Genomic DNA, 19,224 nt, shown 5'->3' with positions numbered 1-19,224 from the left:
AACGCATTCAATGGATGTTACTTTAGGAAAGGCTGGATATATACAAGAGAATGTGACCTTTGGGGTTCTTCAACCCTGGCCTATGCAAGAAGCTTGAACCTGGAGAAGAATAATGCACTTTTGTCCAAAATACAGTGAGAGAACGCCCTCACCCCTGTCTCTGAGATGTCCATGATGAAGAGCATGAGGGATGAAGTGCTGAGGGAATCCACTTCAACCTTTTCCATCCTCTCTTCATCATGGCTGTTAGGGGTGATATTATGATGCTGAAGTATAAGACGAATCTCCAATGAAAGTTTGCAAATCCTAAAAATCAGTAGCCTTACATTTTTTTAATTTCTAAATGTAGAAAAACCCAATGTGTTAATAAACAATGTGTTAACAAAACTGTTCATATTCAAAACAAAAACAGAGCAATATTTTTGATGTGCAGCATTAATGCAGTTTGTTAACTGTTATGATGGAGCTGATTTTCCAAAGGTTTTAGAAAATCTATGGCATTCATTATTATCGAGGATGATTTTATATATATATATATATATATATATATATATATATATATATATACACACAGTATATTGGCAAAAGTTTTGGGACGTCTTCCTTTACATGCACATGAATTTAATATGGAGTATGCAGCTATAACAGCTTCACCTGAGCATAAAAACCTGGTAGCTGTTGTTGCTAGTATAAAAGATGGTAGTTTTGTTTATTGCAAAGCAGATTGTAGCCTATGTTTTGAAATGAAACAGCAGTTATGTGCAATAATAATAATAATAATAATAATAATAATAATAATGGCAGCTCCATTGAGGGATATTTTCTGTTGAAAGATCAACAAACAAATGTTTTACATTAACAAATCTAACAGCAAACTGTATCTTCCAAGCTTAACTCATACATCTCAATGAAAAAAAAAATGATACAACAAGATTTTAATTTATTTATTTATTTATTTTTTTTTAGAAAAGTATGACATTATATGTAGAAAGTACACAGGAATCGAATTTCCATATAATAATACAATTTTTATAATTTAATTAATTAAATTAAAAATAATAAATCAAGAAGAAACTGTAGATATACATGCAGAGTGTAGGAGGGAGTCGATGCTGATTTAATGGTAGAGTGATCTGATAAACTGTGCGCACACACACACACACACACACACACACACACACACACACACACTAGTAGTAGTAGTAGTACTATTAATTATGGCAGTAGTAATAGTAGTAGTATTGGAAATGAAGTGGACCTCATCTGGCTCACTTACAGAGGATCAGATTTTTTTAAAATTAAATTTATAAAATGTACATTTAGATCATTTGGCTGACATTTTTTGTTTTTATCCAAAACTTACACTTCAACAGTTAAGGAATGCCAGCTGAGTCAGAATGATCTTTAATGACTTACTGCACTGAGCTGCAGTTCAAACAAATAGATTAGAGCAGGCACATCTCTCAGACTTGAACTCTCTTCTGCAGTAGATCAGCCTGAGAAAACAAAAGAATCACTGAGACAGGGGTGAGGCGAGAAAACCCTGAGATTCGTGGAAAAAGATTACACTGAGCTCCTCATTTCACCCTGCTAAACATTAGCGCTCAGTCATCTTAGTGCTTACCACACTATTTCAGAAATCTGTTGAGGAAGATAAAACTGAAATTTAGCAAACTATATACACTACATTGCCAAAAGTTTAGGGACACCCCTCCAAATCATTGAATTCAGGTGTTGTTTTTCAGGGGTTGTGCTCGGCCCCTTCGTTCCAGTGAAAGGAACTCTTAATGCTTCAGCATACCAAGATGTTTTGGACAATTTCATGCTCCCAACTTTGTGGGAACAGTTTGGGGATGACCCCCTTCCTGTTCCAACATGACTGCACACCAGTCCATAAAGACATGGATGAGTGAGTTTGGTGTGAAGGAACTTGACTGGCCTGCACAGAGTCCTGACCTCAACCCGATAGAACACCTTTGGGATGAATTAGAGCAGAGACTGTGAGCCAGGCCAAAACTGGGACATCTGCCTTTACATGTACATGAATGTAATATGGAGTTGACCCGCCCTTTGCAGCTATAACAGCTTCAACTCTTCTGGGAAGGCTTTCCACACTGTTTAGGAGTGGGTTCATGGGAATTTTTGACCATTCATCTAGAAGTGCATTTGTGAGGTCAGGCACTGATGTTGGACAAGAAGGCCTGGCTCGCAGTCTCCGCTCTAATTAGGGACTAGGGATAAGCATGGACAATCAACTGTCTTTTCCTCTCACATTGTTTTTGCTTCACAACATAAGAGGGATTTGTCCATTTCTATCCACTCAGGTGCTTGTTCAGTTCCTTGCCATTTCAAGTCACTCCTGGGAAGTCTGCCTCTAAACACCATTCAACATCTGTAATCGATCCAGAATACAGCTGTGTCACTTGTTTTCAACCTTCCTAAGTGCTCCAGTACACCAACCCATTGCTACACTTCCTCCACTGGTGTCCTGTAGCTGTAGCAACAGATTTAAAACACTATTGCTTACCTAAAAGTCATAAAACAGACCATCACCCAACTACCATAAAGCACTTATCATATCATGGAAAAATGCCGATGAGGATACACCCTGAATGGGACACCAGTCCATCTGTGGGCACACATATTCATACACACATACACATTCACACATATTCACACCCGCATTCACACCTAGGGAACATTTATCTTAACATCATTATCAGACCATCATCTTTTTTTAAAAGTGGAAGGAAACCAGAGAACTCAGAGGAAACAAGTGGCATTTTAGACAGATCAATGCTTAAACTGTAAGAATTATAGTGAAATTCATGCAGTAGTTTTAAATGCCAGTAAGTTAAGGCAACAGTTCAAGCCCCAGCACTGCTAAATTGCCACTGTATGGCTCTTGAGCAAGACCCTTAACCCTCTCTACTCCAGTATCCCTCTCTCAGCTTCAGAACAAGCTGTGAAATGATTTTCACTGCGCTGTAATGCATGTTATGCAGCTCCCCAGTACCCTGCATTTCTGTAGCGATATTTATCTAATTATAGAAATGAATAAAACTAGTTGAGACCAGTTGGTATGATTAGTAAATCATCTGCACACGGTGAAATGGTTATCTTGGATATTTTGTTAGAAATGTTAGTGAAGTAATAAAAAAAAAGGAGCATTAGTACCCTCTTCTGTTGGAACATGAGTACTGCTTGTATAGACACTGAAATCACACACACACACATGCACACACACGGTGACACAGCTGGTGGTGTTGCCACCTCTGAGCTCCAGGGTCCTCAGTTCAGTCCTGAGCTCAGGTGAATGTAAGTGTGGCATTTCACACCTTCTCCCTGAACATGTTATTGGGTACTGGGCAGGTTTTACACAGTGTGAGGCTGAAAGATGATTGTCCATATGTGAAAGTCTATCACCCGCAATGGAACAAGAAGAAAACGCATCAATAACTGCAGAAAAAGGTGTCAGTTGAAGGCAACATAACAGTAGGGTTCAGGAGAAGGGCTTGTTCAGAAGGTATGTAATCTGATGCAATTTCCTTTTCAGTACAGCAGCTGACTACTCCATCTATATATATGACAGCTAATAGAAGGCTACTATACCCAGTTACTCCATATCATACTCCAACCCACCCTGCTCCAGGGATGCTGCATCATGGCTGAAGCTGCTCTCTGACCCCAACCCCCAAAGATGGGATATGAAAGGAAAGAATTTCACTGTGCAGTAATGTATATGTGACAAAAAAAGACAACTTCCATCTTATGAGGGAAAATCAACAAAAAACACATAGCTGCCACATTTTGACTTAAACACTGTCTATATATGTTTATGGCAAACGCATATCGAATACAATTTAGTTAGAAACTGGTCACGTGGACATTTAAGTGGGAAAATGACCAAAATGATGGAGCTGGACTCTCACATAATTTAATTAATGGCCTGTGACTCAAATAATGCTTTAGAGATTATTATTATTATTATTGGTGCTTGCTATGCAAAGCACACTATTACTATTCCTCCTCCTTCTCCCAAAATTTTGTCCCATAACTAGTCCTGCAGCTTTTGTTATAGACCCATGATTGAGGTATCAAATTGTTCGGGAAAGATGTGCTATGACTTTTATAAGCGATCAGAATTACAATATTCCTGATACGAACGATCGAACGCCCCAAAAATGCAACCCGGGGATGAGTTTTGCCACAGCAAGCACTGCTCACATTTTCTTCAGGAAATGTACATGCCTAGTTATTATTATTATTATTATCATCGTCATCATCATCATCATCATTATATTAATTTGTTTGTATGTATTTTATTATTTTTTTCCAGGAGATAGTCATATCTTGTGCAGAAAATACTTTAGACATTCCTATTCTACAAAATGAGACAAAAAGGGACTTTGTAGACTCATTAGATATGATATGATATGACAATCCAATTTAAGATTAAAGCAAACATAGCAATACAGCTGTGCTCTATGAGCCGGGATAATGAACATCATTAATACTGCATTAACACAACACTGATTAAAGGCTTATGAATGTTACCAGGATTCTATAAACTCAAACTGCGTCTTGAATGAAGAACGTGTAAAGCCATAATCCTGTAGTGCATTTGGAAGAATGAAACAGAAATGTTTTCTCCAATTTAGTTCCTTTAAGGCTTGCTTAGTAAAAAAAAAAAAAAAAAAGTGCACTCAGTAGTAATTATAGTGAGAAAATGGTTTAACTTTAAATCCACTTTTCTCAGCTGTATAACCCTTGAATTCCTCTGATAAAGAAATTGAGATTCATACTGTATATGTGGGCCTTGTGCATACACAACTGCAGGGGAAATTTATGAAATGATTATAGTACATACTGTAGTGTGATGTGTTAGAATAATATATTAGATCTGTATACTTGATAGATACATTTTCATCCCTCATGGTTTAAAAATATTAAAAAGGGAAAAAAAATGATCCTCAGGTGTACAATTTATACCATTTCAAAGAGATATGCAGGAACCCTAAAGAAAGACCACACATATAACAAGACAAAGATAAAATACTAAAATAGGAAAAGGAGTTCAGGGAATAGAGTGGCTAGTAGCAGAGGTTTGGGCTGATACATTATTAGAGACCAAATTCAGGAAGAGAGAGGAACCGATACCGTTATCAACAAATATCCTGAACTTTTAACTGGGAGAAGAAACTGCAGTATCCAGAGTAGATGTGGAAATCAAACCCCCAATACCACAGGTTATATCCTGTGACATCTTAATACCCTCTCAAACCCAACTACTATGCAATAACTTATTTATATCTTTATATATTTCTATCCATATAAAAATATTTACATACTTAACATTATGAACAGTGAGAGGTGAAGTGAATAACACTGATGATCTCCTCATCATGGCACCTGTTAGTGGGTGGGATATATTAGGCAGCAAGTGAACATTTTGTCCTCAAAGTTGATGTGTTAGAAGCAGGAAAAATGGGCAAGTGTAAGGATTTGAGCGAGTTTGACAAGGACCAAATTGTGATGGCTAGACGACTGGATCAGAGCATCTCCAAAACTGCAGCTCTTGTGGGGTGTTCCCGGTCTGCAGTGGGCAGTATCTATCAAAAGTGGTCCGAGGACGGAACAGTGGTGAACCTGAGACAGGGTCATGGGTGGCCAAGGCTCACTGAAGGCTGGCCCGTGTGATCTGATCCAACAGACAAGTTACTGTTGCTCAAACTGCTGAAGAAGTTAATGCTGGTTCTGATAGAAAGGTGTCAGAATACACAGTGCATGATGGGTCAGGGCTGTTTTGGCAGCAAAACGGGGACCAACACAATATTAGGTACAGTAGGTGGTCATAATGTTATACCTGATTAGTGTAGTTTGCACCACATTATATGTGAATTGCAGTGTTTGGAAAGCTTTCATTTCGCTATACTCTGTATAATGACAATAAAAGAATCTTGAATGTTCTAAACATGAAACCACCATGCCTACTTCTTTTAACACATTAATGAAGGCATATGCTAATGCACTCCGAACCAAAAGCCTCATTTAATCCGCACGGCTGGAATGACTGTATATGGAAATTGGAGGAAATCCAGCAATCTTAATGCTTAATTAAATGTTGTATTATTGTGTCTACTTCCACTTGAGCAATGCTTTTAACATTAAGACCAGTGATTAAATAAATTAAAAAGCCACACGACAAAAGACATGCCATAACTTGCAACCTAGGGAATGGAATATTTCTGTTGCTTTTGCGTCAGTGCATGCCTACATTCAGATGCATTTATTATATCTATTTACCCTATAAGCTGATGGTATGGATGATAATGTGGAATATGGTTTCTGTGATTTATTCTCAGGTTCGACTGCATGTTTTTTATATTTATATATATATATATACACACACACACACACACATATATACACACACACACACACACATACATACACACACAGCTATTTTGGATTCCATTTGGAGTGCAAATAAGTGGAGTGTATTTTTTGCTGGTGAAAAAGCTGCAGTTATAAATTATATATTGTTTAATATTCCACAGCAGCAGAACAGGAGGAGATGTGGTTTGTAGTGTTGATGTGCAGTGTTAAACAGTAGGACACAGAAGCAAGCGTCTGCTCTCTAGTGGGTGATGTGTTTGAGAGACGGGAACCATGATGGGAGAAATGTTTGCTTTGACTCAGATCCTTAAAACACTCTGTTTATAAAAGAAATCATATTTTAAAGGGGGCCAGGCAACCAAGTACTAAACTTTGTGCCACCAAGTTTACAGCTGTTGTTTATAAAAGCTTTTATTTATAGCTAGAAAGAAATCTTTCTTCACTGAAGTCACATACAGCTCTTCTTCCATCTTTTTATCAACTTACATTACTCGAATAAAAAGTCAGTCACTTCTTTCCTCACCCCTTTTTTCACGTGACACTGGCTCCCGCTTATTTGGAACATACACAAAGTAAACCGTTTTGTCCCCAAAATGCCCTTGAATTTATCTCCAACTGTGAGTAATCTTTATTTTAAGTAGAATATATTGAACCCAGAACCCCTCATCTCTGATGGAGCTCCATGTTGCTATGGTTGCATATGAAAAAAGAAGATCTGAATGAGTGCTGCTTCAAATATACACTCCTCCTGAAAGTATGAGAATAGCAAAGCCAATTATTTTGTTTTTTCCTATACATCGGAGAAATCGGATTTCATTGGAGATCAAGAACAGGATGGCGGCAAGAAAAAGTGCTTGTGCGCATTTTATATATATATATATACACACATACACACACCTCACTAGAGTTTCTGTGCATGCTCTCTCTGTATCCTTCCAGATTTTTCAGTTTCCTTCCTTCCAACTCTCAAAAACATGTCTGTAGGTGGACTGGTAGGTAGGTGCTAAACTGCCCCCTCGGTGTGAATGTGTGTGCATGGAGCCTTGCAACGGACCGGCATTCTCATCCAAGTTGTATTCCTGCTTCACAGCCAGTGTTACTGGGATAGGGTTAGGGTCTGGATCCACTGCGGCCCTGACCAGGATTAAATGATTAATGAAAATATGAAAATGAGAGAGAGAGAGAGAGAGAGAGAGGAAGGAAGGCAAATGCTAAACATGTATGATTTTTTAAAGTAGAAATAAATAATTAATATAATAAATAATATATGATAAATAAATAAAATATTTATATAATAAATATTTATATAATAAATAAAATATTCATATAATTAATAATTTCTAAAGAGACAATTAAGAATTATAAACTTTTTTATTGTGCATGATTCTGTAGATATGACTTTACAGATACACTTTAGATACATATTTATGATTATACATTTCTGAATTCATAACGAACATTTTTAAAGTGATATGTCAGGTACTATGTATAGTATAACAAATTTTTCGTTTTGGAATGTACGGGTGTATGAGGTAACTGCAACCATTAAAATTACATAAAAATGGTCTCATTTTTGTGCATATTTTTGTAGGTTTTTTTTTTTTTGTTGTCTCCTCCATGGACCAAATGTAGAAGCCTACTATGGTGGGGGAGATGTTAAAATGGCACATTTTGCAATTACAGTTTTATCACTATCAAAAATAGGAATTTGGGTTTTTTTTTATTTTTTCCTTCAGTGACAAAGAGAAGACATCTGCAAACCACCTAGACCACATCATGTAATTAAACCAAGACTTGCAAGGTACCTGTAAGTTCTTGTATGGTCGTGACAGCACCACTGTCGTAACCACTCACGACGTTAGACCTCACGGCTAGATTGTCTTCGCTGCCGTCATGCAGCTTGGGCAATCTATCACAATGACTTTACACAAAGAAAAGGCAAACGATTCTGTTTCACAGGAAGTACATGTAGAATCAACACATTTTAGAACTGCTTTTTGCTTTCATGGGTTTTTTTTCTTCTTCTTCTTCTTAATTTCTCTGGAGATGATTAACCTTTTTTATTTTTTATTTTTTGCATAAATAAAAAAACAAAAACCCTTCAATTATGTGATTCAAATGAGGAAAATAATGAATAACATTAGTGAATATGAATACTTTTATATTCAGTATTAAGGAGAAAATTAATGTTGGTAAAAAAAAAAAAAAAAGAAAGAAAAATAAACAAAAGAAGATCAGAGAAATTAAGAAAATACCGTGTAGAAGAAATGGTTGTTTCCAATCACAAGTCTGAAATCATTACTTATGAAATAAAAAGGTTTCGATAACTAGTTTTATGGTACTACAATTCAACATCCAAAAACACAAGGGCTCGCACAACCAAAGAGAGTGTGTTCCATAAAACGCATCACAAGATCAAGACGCAGTCAGTACTGTTGTTTTTTTTTGTTTGTTTTGTTTTGCTTCTCACTAAGGTGCAAAAATAACTGGATAAGCATACATTTGTTGTGCTGGACAATATTCTGGAGCAAAGCAGCTGCATGTAAAATCAAGCTACAGTATACTTACATGATAATAAAAATAACTTGACTGTGTTAGGTTGTTTCTTCTTTTTTTTTTTCCTCCCCCCATAGTCATTGATCTAACCCTATACCAACCCAGATCTCAAAAGAGCAGGTCCTTGCATCATGCTGTACAAAAATATACTACCGTTTTTCTTGTCCTTTTTTTTTTTTTTGCATCCCTACACATTCTGCACATCAAAAAGGAAAGTGCTAAATGAATGTTCTATAAGATGAATTAATCAGTCTCCCTTCTCAGTGATGTCATTAAACTAATCTCCTAGTTAGAGAGCTTGGTACCTTCAGGACCTCAAGGTATTTCATCTCTCTCTTTCTTCCACATGTCAGTGGGAGATTGGCGTTCCCTACCTCCTCTCATCCCTCTCCTCTGTATTCACTGGCCCTCTGAGTTCCGTCCCTTAACAGCGCACCAGTGACCAGCCCATCAGTGAACAGCTTACCAAAGAACAGCAGCCGTGGCATCAATGACCAGTGCGACAGCAACAACTTAAATTCGACGAACAGAGGCCAGTTCACTGGCAAGCAGTGACCAGCGCACCGATGACCAGTGCACCAGCAGACAGCTCATCAGTGAACAGCTTACCACCGAATAGTGGCCAGTGCAAACAGCTCACCAGCACATAGTGTACCAGCAAACAGCTCGCCAGCAAACTACACACCGGCACACAAATGACCAGTGCACGAGCGACAGCTCGCAGCATACCAGCAATCCGTGCACCAGCAAACTGCACACCGGCGTGTAAATGACCGGTGGATGAATGAACAGTGCACCAGCAAACCACGCACCAGCAAACCGTGCACAATCACCGTGCCAGCTATGGAACACAGATCCAACGTCACATACTGGACAAATTATAGTTAAAACTAAATATAAATAATAATAATAATAATAAAAAAAAAAAAAACTATAGCTACACATATAAATGAATGATAAAAAGGAGTATGCAGTGAGTGGTAAGCTTCGTTCCTAATCCTTCAGTAATCACCTCCCAGCTAATGGGAGAGGAATACTGTGCTTTCTAACAGCGCTGGAGAGAAAGAAGAGTTCGAGAACAGAGAGAAGAGCCGAAAAAAGAAGAGTTGGTGAAATAAATCTACAGCCTCAGCTTCTTTTTCTCATCCTTTTCCTTCGCTCACCGTTTCCTCAACCCACTTTGGTGCTGAGAATGAAACAGACGGAAAATGAAATAGACAGAAAAACTAAACCAAAACAACAGGATTTGGCCTCGTGGCTTCAGGGATCACTCGATGACGAGGTACTGGATGGCCACGGCAATGAGGATGGAGGTGAGGGCGAGGAGGGCGATGATGAGGAGGGAGAACTGCTCGTCTGTGAGGCTGCGTCGAGGCTGCTGGCTCTCAGCAGCTTTAGGCCCCGTGCTGCTGGATGAGCTGGGAGATTCGACGCGAAGAGGCAGTAAAGTGACACTGGAACTGTACGGCCCCATGATCTCCGGAGCATCCTGGCACTGGCGGATCGCGCACACTCGGAAACGGTATTCAGAAGACGAGTTCAGGGAGGAGAGGCGGAATAGAGTGTCTGAGCCCTTGTATATCTAAAATTAAAAATAGAAGAGGCATCAGGACAAAGCACAAAAGTTATCCGGTTAACTACAAAAAAGTTAATCTGAGATTTTTGTCTCAATAAAACATTTCAGAGAGTCTAGATTTTTAATGCTAAGCAACTTAAAATAATGTTTATTTCAGTCAATAATTAAAAATACGTTTTTAATCATATAATAAATTAAATCAAAGCAGTGGACACAAAGCAGAAGATCTTCCAAAGCTCGATTTATGCTTCTCTCCAAACAGACTTCAGATCCTTTTGGTGTGTTCGAAAGACACCTGGGATGGGACTGCAACCAGCAGTTTGGGAAAAAAAATAAGTGAGTCTACAAAGCCAAAGCATCCCATCTGCCCACCCACCTCCTCTGTGACTGGCTCACGGTCACGTGTGAATGAAGGCGTGGGCAGAAACTGAAAGTGTTATATGTCCAACACCCTATCGTTAGATGCGTTTATCACAGTCAGTATTGGGTAATAGTGAAAATACCAGCAAGTCAGTGCCGTGTCTCTCCTCTCCCTACTGATCTGTCTGATTCATCCTGATGCTCTACTTCTGCTTGGCGCTTCTACGCTTATGACTCACTTTCTTACTGTAAAATGTCCTACATGTATGCCCTAAAGATCTGTATTTTGCAAAAAAAAAAAAAAAAAAAAAGTTTATTCCCAAGTCGCACTCTTGCTTCAGAGGATAATCTCACACGGAGACTACAGACTTGTAAGATTATCCAGACTGTCCCTTTGCCAATCCCAGGACTCTTCATCACAATATCCTCATACTGACTATCATTTCAACAGTCTCAGTACAGTTTGACTTTAAAGTGTCCAGTTCCTGAGTCTGGTTCTTACTCATGTTGTCCCAGGGCCATTTCCCTGCCATGGTCACCTCCTTGTCACAGTCATTAGGGATCTGAATCTACATCCAGATTTCTGTAAAACTGCTTTATTAAAAGAGCTACACAAATAAAACTGAGTTGAAAAGGTACCCTTTTCAAATCCGTCTCTCTCTAAGTAATGAAATGTTCACACTGTCCAGGGAATAGGGATAAAGACTATATTATTATTTTATTTGCTTGAGATATTTTACACATTTTTGAACTGGTGCATGAACATAGAAAATAGTATTTCTCTTAGTTGAATGGATTTGCATTCTGCTTTAGTAAAGTAAAAGCAGAAGACTGGATTAGATTTTGTTTAGCAGCTTTTTGTACATTAACTTAGCTGAACAGATAATGATTTTAGACCTGAATGTGTTTCTATTTCCACATTCACATTTCGAAATGCGACACTTTAAAGATTATTCATACGGTCATTTATATTTTTTCTGAATCTTTTAGCTGTTTTATTTTTTATAAACAAAACTGTTTGCTACCTGCTTTCCTATTCTGACAGAGAGATAAGTTTCTTTACTGTTTTGAAAAACCATGAACACTCAGAGCATCTCAATAGCATTCCTAATGAAGCATAAACCAGGCACAAGAACTGCTCATAAAAACGTAAAAGCTGGTATCAAACAGAATGACTATGACAACAACATTGGTACCTGTTTAAAGTCAGAATTTCCCTGCGTGCACTGCAGGCAGTATATGATCGGATCTCCCTTCATAGGTGACAGGGATTCCCAACTGATCTCACAGGACTCATCCAGTCGTTCCACACGTGGTGCTAGAGACAGATGGACACAAAGGGAATAAAGTGAAACACAATCTGAGAAGCGGTCTAAGCTCCAGGTGAAAGGTGAGAGAGCCGAAAGCCTTACCTTTGAGTGGAGCTGGTGGTGAGCGGGGGGTGGTGAAGGTGTACACAGAAGAGAAGGGCCCTTCGCCCGCCTCGTTAAAGGCTTGGATGCGAAACGAATAAGAGGTAGACTCATTTAGCCTCTGCACTTTGTGAGTGTGGCAAGGTCCTTTATACAAGGATATAAACCTACAGAAAAACAGACACACAGCAACAAGTCTTGGTCTGAAGTCTTAACCAGGAGCGATTAATAATCTTTATCAAGCAATGACAAACTGGAGCAGGTGTTTCACCCATAGCTAGTGTAATATTATTTTACTGAAGATCCATCTACATAACCACGAGGTTTTTATAACTTCTACTACTTTTGTGCCAGTACTACTATTGTTTGTTTTTTTTTTGTCCGTCATGCTGTATGTGATGAATGATGTATGGCCTCACCTGCCATTTTTGTCTTCCATTTGGAGCTGGTACTGCAGTGAGTCTGTGGGGGAATTCTTGGCTGGACCATCACCCCACTTCAGCCTGAGCGTCTGGTGGCTGAATGCAGTGCACTCCAGCCTTGGTGGCAGAGGAGGCAGCGGTTTTGTCTTCAGCTTAAAAGTGTGGCTAAAGGGACCAGCACCGAGGCTGTTTAGAGCCTGGATCCTTATCCTGTGGGTACACACACACACACGCTTTTATACAGTATATTAAACTTTACATTTGGACATATATGCCACTGGATTTAACAGAATGAGGCTTAATGAATAATGAAGCCAAAAACTTGGGGGGGAAAAGCATATTACCTCATTTCATTAACTAACATTATGCAAATATTTAGAGTGTGCAACAAAATTAGCATTAACAAACACTCATTCATTCAGACACTGGAATTACTTCTTTGCATTTCCAATCTGGAAATCTTATGCACAAAGTCAGAACGCTGGCTGTATAATCACCAGAATACACATGGCCAAACACATGCATTTTACTAATAATATGTGGCTCAATGTAAACAAAACAAAACAAAGAGCAATAGATAGTACTGTAGCTAACATTTTGTAATAAATTTCTTAAATATGTCTTTCTGTGGAAAGCTATAAAAGAAGCAATCCTAACTGTATACCTGTAGGTGGTATCAGGTTGCAGGTTCTGTATAATGTACTTCGTTACAGGGCCAGTGGAGATCGGCTGTCTCTCTCCTATATCAATCAGGTAAGATGTAATCTCTGCTCCGTGATCACACGGTGCCTCCCAGCGGAGCCCCAGGCAAGTCGAAGGCGAATAGAGTGGAGGAGAGGGTCTTTCTCCATCTTCTTCCTCTTCCTCTTCTTCTTCTTCTTCTTCATCCTCCACCTCTCCTCTGTCAGAGCCCTTCGCTTCCACCCACATCTCGCTCTCTCGGAGAGCATGAACAACACTGACCATGGCAGGCACAGAGCAGGGCGTCTGGCACAGTATTACTTCACTAAATGGCCCCACACCAGCCACATTCACTGCCTGAACACAGATAAACAACACATAGCGGCATATATTATTAACGTTATCTAAAAATAAGTGACAGGAGGGGATTAACATTAGAACGATGATTAACATAACCGCTATGGGTGCAAAAGACGACTTAACTATTTTGCGAATTCTAAGGTTATTCTCATACAGTAAAATCTGAAATATTTTAGGGATATTCTGAGGTTATTCTCATACCCGAGTTGAGGATTAATGTGTATTTGATGGACAGCTGGTAAATATTTTTCAGTATTGCTTTCTGCCAACAGAAGTGATGAGAATATCATCGGCCACCACGCTTATGTGCTTTCAATTTCTGATGCTCACCTGCACTCTGCAGAAATAGTTGGTGGCAGGCAGCAGACCTTTCAGCTCATAGCTCATTGCAGCTCCACTGTAGATCACCTGCATGCTCCCCTCAGCTGCTCCCCACTCCAGCCGAAACTCTGTCACTGCTGCACCATTACAGGATGGAGCCTGGAAGACAGGACGCGTTTTAACTTGGGACTTTTAAAAGTGTGTAATATGAGCTTCGTGAACTTTTCACCAGTACAATAAAATATATACAATAGGTGATCCTTACTTCCCAGCTGACCACAGCACAAGAAGGAGATTTGCAGATGATGTGAGGAGGTCGACAAGCCTCAGGTGCTCCTGGTCCTGTGGTCACTTCAATACGCTCAGAGAACGGCCCATACTGACAAGCAAGACAATACATACTTAGTGAGTACATAAGAATAACATGATGATATAAGAGTTATGGTCAGAAGGAAACACTACAGCTGTGAACCGGAGTGTATTTGGAATAGTAAGTTGAAAACGAGCCCGTAAAAATAACACGATTAGTATAAAGGCCATAACTACTATGGCCTTATTACTATGAATATATAACATTATAATGATAACATTATAATGCATTAATGCGGCATCATACATGCTGGTATAACCATTTATAAAAATGTTACAGTTGCATTATAGTTTATAGTCATGCTTATAACACTTTTATAAATTGTTAACATAATGCATTAGAAGTGGGGAAAATGCAAAGTGATAGTACTCTGACTCAAAGTAGATATAATAGTATTATAATTGATTATAAAATCACCTGTCAGCACAAGGTAAAGTAGCAATGTTTAAATAGAGAAGATTATTAAATCAATGGCATCTCTAATGGTTTTTCTCACAAACCCAATTTATCATATTTTGTAAAGTTGTCAAGTTTTGCAGAAGGGTTTCATGCTATTCGTGCCCGTATAATTAACTATTAATTTTTAAAAATTTTTTAAAACTCATTCCATCATACTGCATTATGCCAAAGTTATGGTTATATAACGTGTTAAGAACTACTTAAAAAGCAATAAACCAAGTATAATATGTCTAAAATAGAAAGTCTAATGCATGCTCAAATTATACCCATGTGTTATGGATACATCCTAAGATGATTACTGCTTATATACAAATGTATTAAATTATATATAGTTCATTCTAAATATGACCTTCACAGAAAGCATTACTGACATGACTGTACTGTCTACTCACACAGACAGATTTCTGTATTATATCTGTCAAACTACTAAGATCTTTAGAAAGCTATTACTTTCTAAGGGCAAACAGAGTCACTTGTAGTGTCCTCAAGCACAATCACACATTTGGGAAAAGATCAGAAACTCTACCATTTCTCTAAAACGGCTCTCTCAAGTTATTTGATTTCCAGCAATGTTGAATTAAACGCGAACAAACTGAAACTATCTTTTCCCGTCTTTTCTGCTTATCATCACCTTTTAATCATTCTGTTTTTTCTTTTTTTTCTGTCTCCGCTTCAATAGCTGGTACCTCTTAACCAGCCATTTAATTTTAACATGACAGCCGTCTGCACAGATTCTTGTATACACCTTTGTTCTGCTCTGTTAGCACGCTGTCTGGGTATGTTATTGTTTAACTACAACAAATAATGGTTTCGTGTAGTTGTATATAAGTATTATCTTTCTATCCAAAGCCAATTCTACTGTATAATGCCAGTCAGTGTGAGAGGTTGGTTTCTATGGGAACAGTCGATGACTACCAGTTTAGCATATAATTTCGTGAGATCTGACACCACACGGTTACTTTCAAGCAATAAGTGAAGTTTAGGACTCAAATCACAGTGTTCTGTGATCAAATATGTGCACTGCAAAGTGGGGGGGGAACGCTTAAGAGTGAAATCCTTAACCTTAATTCCATGTGATGACTAATTTTCAGCAGTGGAGACAAATACAGCTTTACAGTCTGGTTTATTAGTTTCAGTTCAGCTATTTTATTTTAGTTTTCTATTACTGAATGGTGTGTGGTTCTAACCCCAGCTTTGTTGGCTGCTCTGAGACGAAAGCCGTAAGTTCTTCCAGGTAGTAGGCTGTGCACAGTGCATTCAAGCTCTTGGCCCTGATGCACCTCTCTGGCCTCTTCAGCCTGGGGGGTGAACATCTCCACACTGTAAGCACACACCGCACTCCCACCATCGACCTGAGGAGGAGCTGAAGCACGACAGCAGGACGAGCAAATTAAACAAAAAACCAAAAAAAGTTAAGTTAAAATGAATAAAAAGGTTGTAGGATTACCCCAGCGAAGTTGCACCTCTCTGGCTTTTGGCTTTCCAATTACTCTGGGAGGTTGACAGGGGCCAGGAGGAACAGCTGGAATCTGGACCTGCAGGGTCTCGGAAAACTGGAACACACAAACAATATAAAAATAGGGTTAAAAGAACAGCACACTTCTGGTAGAATCCGAGCCCCTAGGACCTTCAGAAATTGCGTTATATACATACACACAAAATATTGTTTATGATTATTGTTTTTGTTGCCAAAGAACAGCGACTAGGGTCTGTGTAATAAAGGCATGCACCTTGCCAGTCATACAAAAGGTCACTGAATTCACATCTACCTAATGAGGTGTGGGTGGAAAAGCACTTTGATCAGCTCGTCGTTATAAAGCACTTCATTTAAAGCTTATGTTGCTGTTAAAAACACTATAATTAGTCTGCTTCTTGTGTAATCTGAAAGTTCATTATCGTTTAAATCTTGATAAAGTTTTGAGCAAAATATGAGGATGTTAAAACTATTTCCACAGCAGCATCCACACACCCTTCTGCAGGAATGAAAAAGACTTCCACGACTGCATATTCTCAGGCTGCAGCCCACTCACAATTACACCCTGAATCCCTGTGAAGCCTATACATTCACCAGGGAGAAATCTTTAGGTTCTCTCCGTGTAAAGAATGAGAAGTCATCTGGAAGTGCTCTTCAATTTAACTTTAACACAGAGGCCAGGGTCCTTTATTGTGTCCGACTCTGTAAAGCTAATTCACAAAAACAAACCTGTGTGCATGTTAACTGATGTTTGTGTTGGGCTACTTTTTTAATGCTAGATTTTCCTACTACTTTGACTGCATACAGTAAAAAAAAAATATCCTAGTAATAAAACTGTGATTTTGAAGACCTGCATGAACATCTATAGAACATTTATAGATGAACTCAAAACAGTCCATCATTAATTCATTCACTGTACTGCAAAGGATCTTGTGAGAAGTGTGTGTCTTAAACTGTGAGTGTTTAAAAGAGCCCTTTTCCAAACCTTTAGCTCAGCCTTAAAATGGCTGCCTTGAGCTTTTTAAATTGGCCTGCATAAGGTTCGTAACATTGGAATGAACTGCTAAACCAGTGTTTCTATGGCTCGGATGGGTCAAATAGAGGTGAGGTGAATTCTGCTTTCCACAGTCACAGAAGTTAGCACGGCTCCACGTGTCACTTCTTGCTCGCTCACAGCACTATGCCAATAGAGGCTCTAGTCATGGAGATTTTAAATCAGACACTTTGTTTATTCACGTACTTGGGACACTCAGAAAAATAATATATCTAGAATGCGGCATTGAAAGCCCTTTTCACAATTAACAGTACTGTATTCAATACATCTTTTATAGTTTTCCCAAGAGTGTTGTACATAAAAGCAACATTAAGCCTGGCTTGTCTCAGATAATGCTGTTAATATATTGGCATATTGGTAAAATGTTTGATACATTCGTATAAACTGTATTGATTGAATTTCCAGTAATCATTACATTAAAAACCTCTTAAAAAATAAAAACATAACAGGATAAAGCAACAGCACCTTTTCTGAGCTTCTCTTACAGTCACCTCTGAGGCACAGAATCACTTATGCCAAATTTATGAAGCCTATGCAGGCTAAAAACATTCAAAAAATGTGTTTGTATGTATTTGTGTGCCTTACCGGGCTTTGTCCTCCTTTGCTGTGACAGCAGACTCTAGTTTGGTATGTTCCACCTGGCTTTAGCCCATCACAAACACATTCCGTAGCTGAACCCCTGTACACTTCCTCCCAAGAGGAGCCTGAAAACATGAACACAAACACAGTTGTATCACATGCTCATATAATTACACAAAACTTAAGAATCCCACTGGAACTTACCACTCAGTCCTTCAAACAGCTCCACCACATACTCAGTCACATCTGAGCCACCGGTCTCTTTGGGGGGATCTGTGGGAAGAGTTGGAGCAAGCAGCCAGTGTAAATGCATCACATCTAATGCAAGTTCAAAGCCTGCGACTCAAAGCTGAACTCACCCCAGGTCATGCGGAAGCTGGTGGGATGTTGTTTGCCCTTAACTGAGGGTTTGCAGGGGCAGCCAGGTCTGTCTGGGGTCGTGATGAACTCCGACACAGGACTCGGGTTACTCTTACCTTCTGTATTATATGCAGCAACCTGAATAATACCAGTGTATTAATTCACAGGTACACTTTAACCACCAGTGTGTATCATGTACTGTATCACTGCTAACAAAATAGCAGCACAAAAGAAACAGCATTAAAATTTCGCCCATGATTAACCACAGAACAAAGTGAAGAAAAAAGGAACTTTGAAAACTAGAACTTTGAAAGACGGCATCGCTTCAACTGCACAATTATAATAGGATCCAAAAAGCTCCAAAAGAATTATGATACACATCAACATGACAACATCACGCTGCTTAGTTATTATAATCAGTATTAAGCAGAGCACCCTGACAACATTTGGTGATGGGGTGTAATTGGACCTATAAGAGGGAAGAGTTGCTCAGCAGGTACTAACAGTCTCATCAGCATCCTGCTAGATGCACTGATCACATTAACAGTCTAGTCTATAGGAACTTGATTGCAATCAGGCCGCCTTCTGATCACAGCAGAATGATAACTTTAACAACATTGACCAACTCAACTAACAAGTAGCTAATGGGATGTTAATCTAATTTTGCTTCATATGTTCTCATTCTCCTTGTCAACTATCAATAGGACACATTTTTGATAAGGCTATTTTCACAGTATCATGATTTATGTGATTTCAATGCCCCACTATGACCAGAAACTCATCACTATCATCATGACAGTTGTGCTAGTCACATGCTGGGCTAACTGCCTGTTATTTATAA

General features: G+C 38.8%; 1 protein-coding gene across 4 annotated transcripts in view; it reads right to left on the bottom strand.

Annotated features, from left to right (window-relative positions):
• Positions 1-7,751: 7,751 nt before the first annotated feature.
• The window catches only part of fndc3a (fibronectin type III domain containing 3A), a 67,832-nt gene continuing 56,359 nt past the window's right edge, over positions 7,752-19,224 (bottom strand). For all 4 annotated transcript variants that reach the window (XM_058413315.1, XM_058413314.1, XM_058413317.1 and 1 more), the window contains 12 exons: positions 18,383-18,521; positions 18,228-18,296; positions 18,030-18,148; positions 16,364-16,469; positions 16,104-16,279; positions 14,353-14,466; positions 14,097-14,246; positions 13,390-13,763; positions 12,723-12,935; positions 12,304-12,470; positions 12,088-12,209; positions 7,752-10,537 (listed from right to left, as the gene is read on the bottom strand). In XM_058413315.1, coding sequence (XP_058269298.1) covers positions 10,223-10,537; positions 12,088-12,209; positions 12,304-12,470; positions 12,723-12,935; positions 13,390-13,763; positions 14,097-14,246; positions 14,353-14,466; positions 16,104-16,279; positions 16,364-16,469; positions 18,030-18,148; positions 18,228-18,296; positions 18,383-18,521 — 2,064 coding nt within the window. In that variant the 3' untranslated portion in view covers positions 7,752-10,222. The remainder of the gene's footprint in view (positions 10,538-12,087; positions 12,210-12,303; positions 12,471-12,722; positions 12,936-13,389; positions 13,764-14,096; positions 14,247-14,352; positions 14,467-16,103; positions 16,280-16,363; positions 16,470-18,029; positions 18,149-18,227; positions 18,297-18,382; positions 18,522-19,224) is intronic.

Source organism: Hemibagrus wyckioides, linkage group LG17, assembly GCF_019097595.1.
Source record: "Hemibagrus wyckioides isolate EC202008001 linkage group LG17, SWU_Hwy_1.0, whole genome shotgun sequence".
NCBI lineage: Eukaryota > Metazoa > Chordata > Actinopteri > Siluriformes > Bagridae > Hemibagrus > Hemibagrus wyckioides.
The sequence above is the reverse complement of the archived record's forward strand: the minus strand, read 5'-3'. Positions and strand labels throughout refer to the sequence as shown.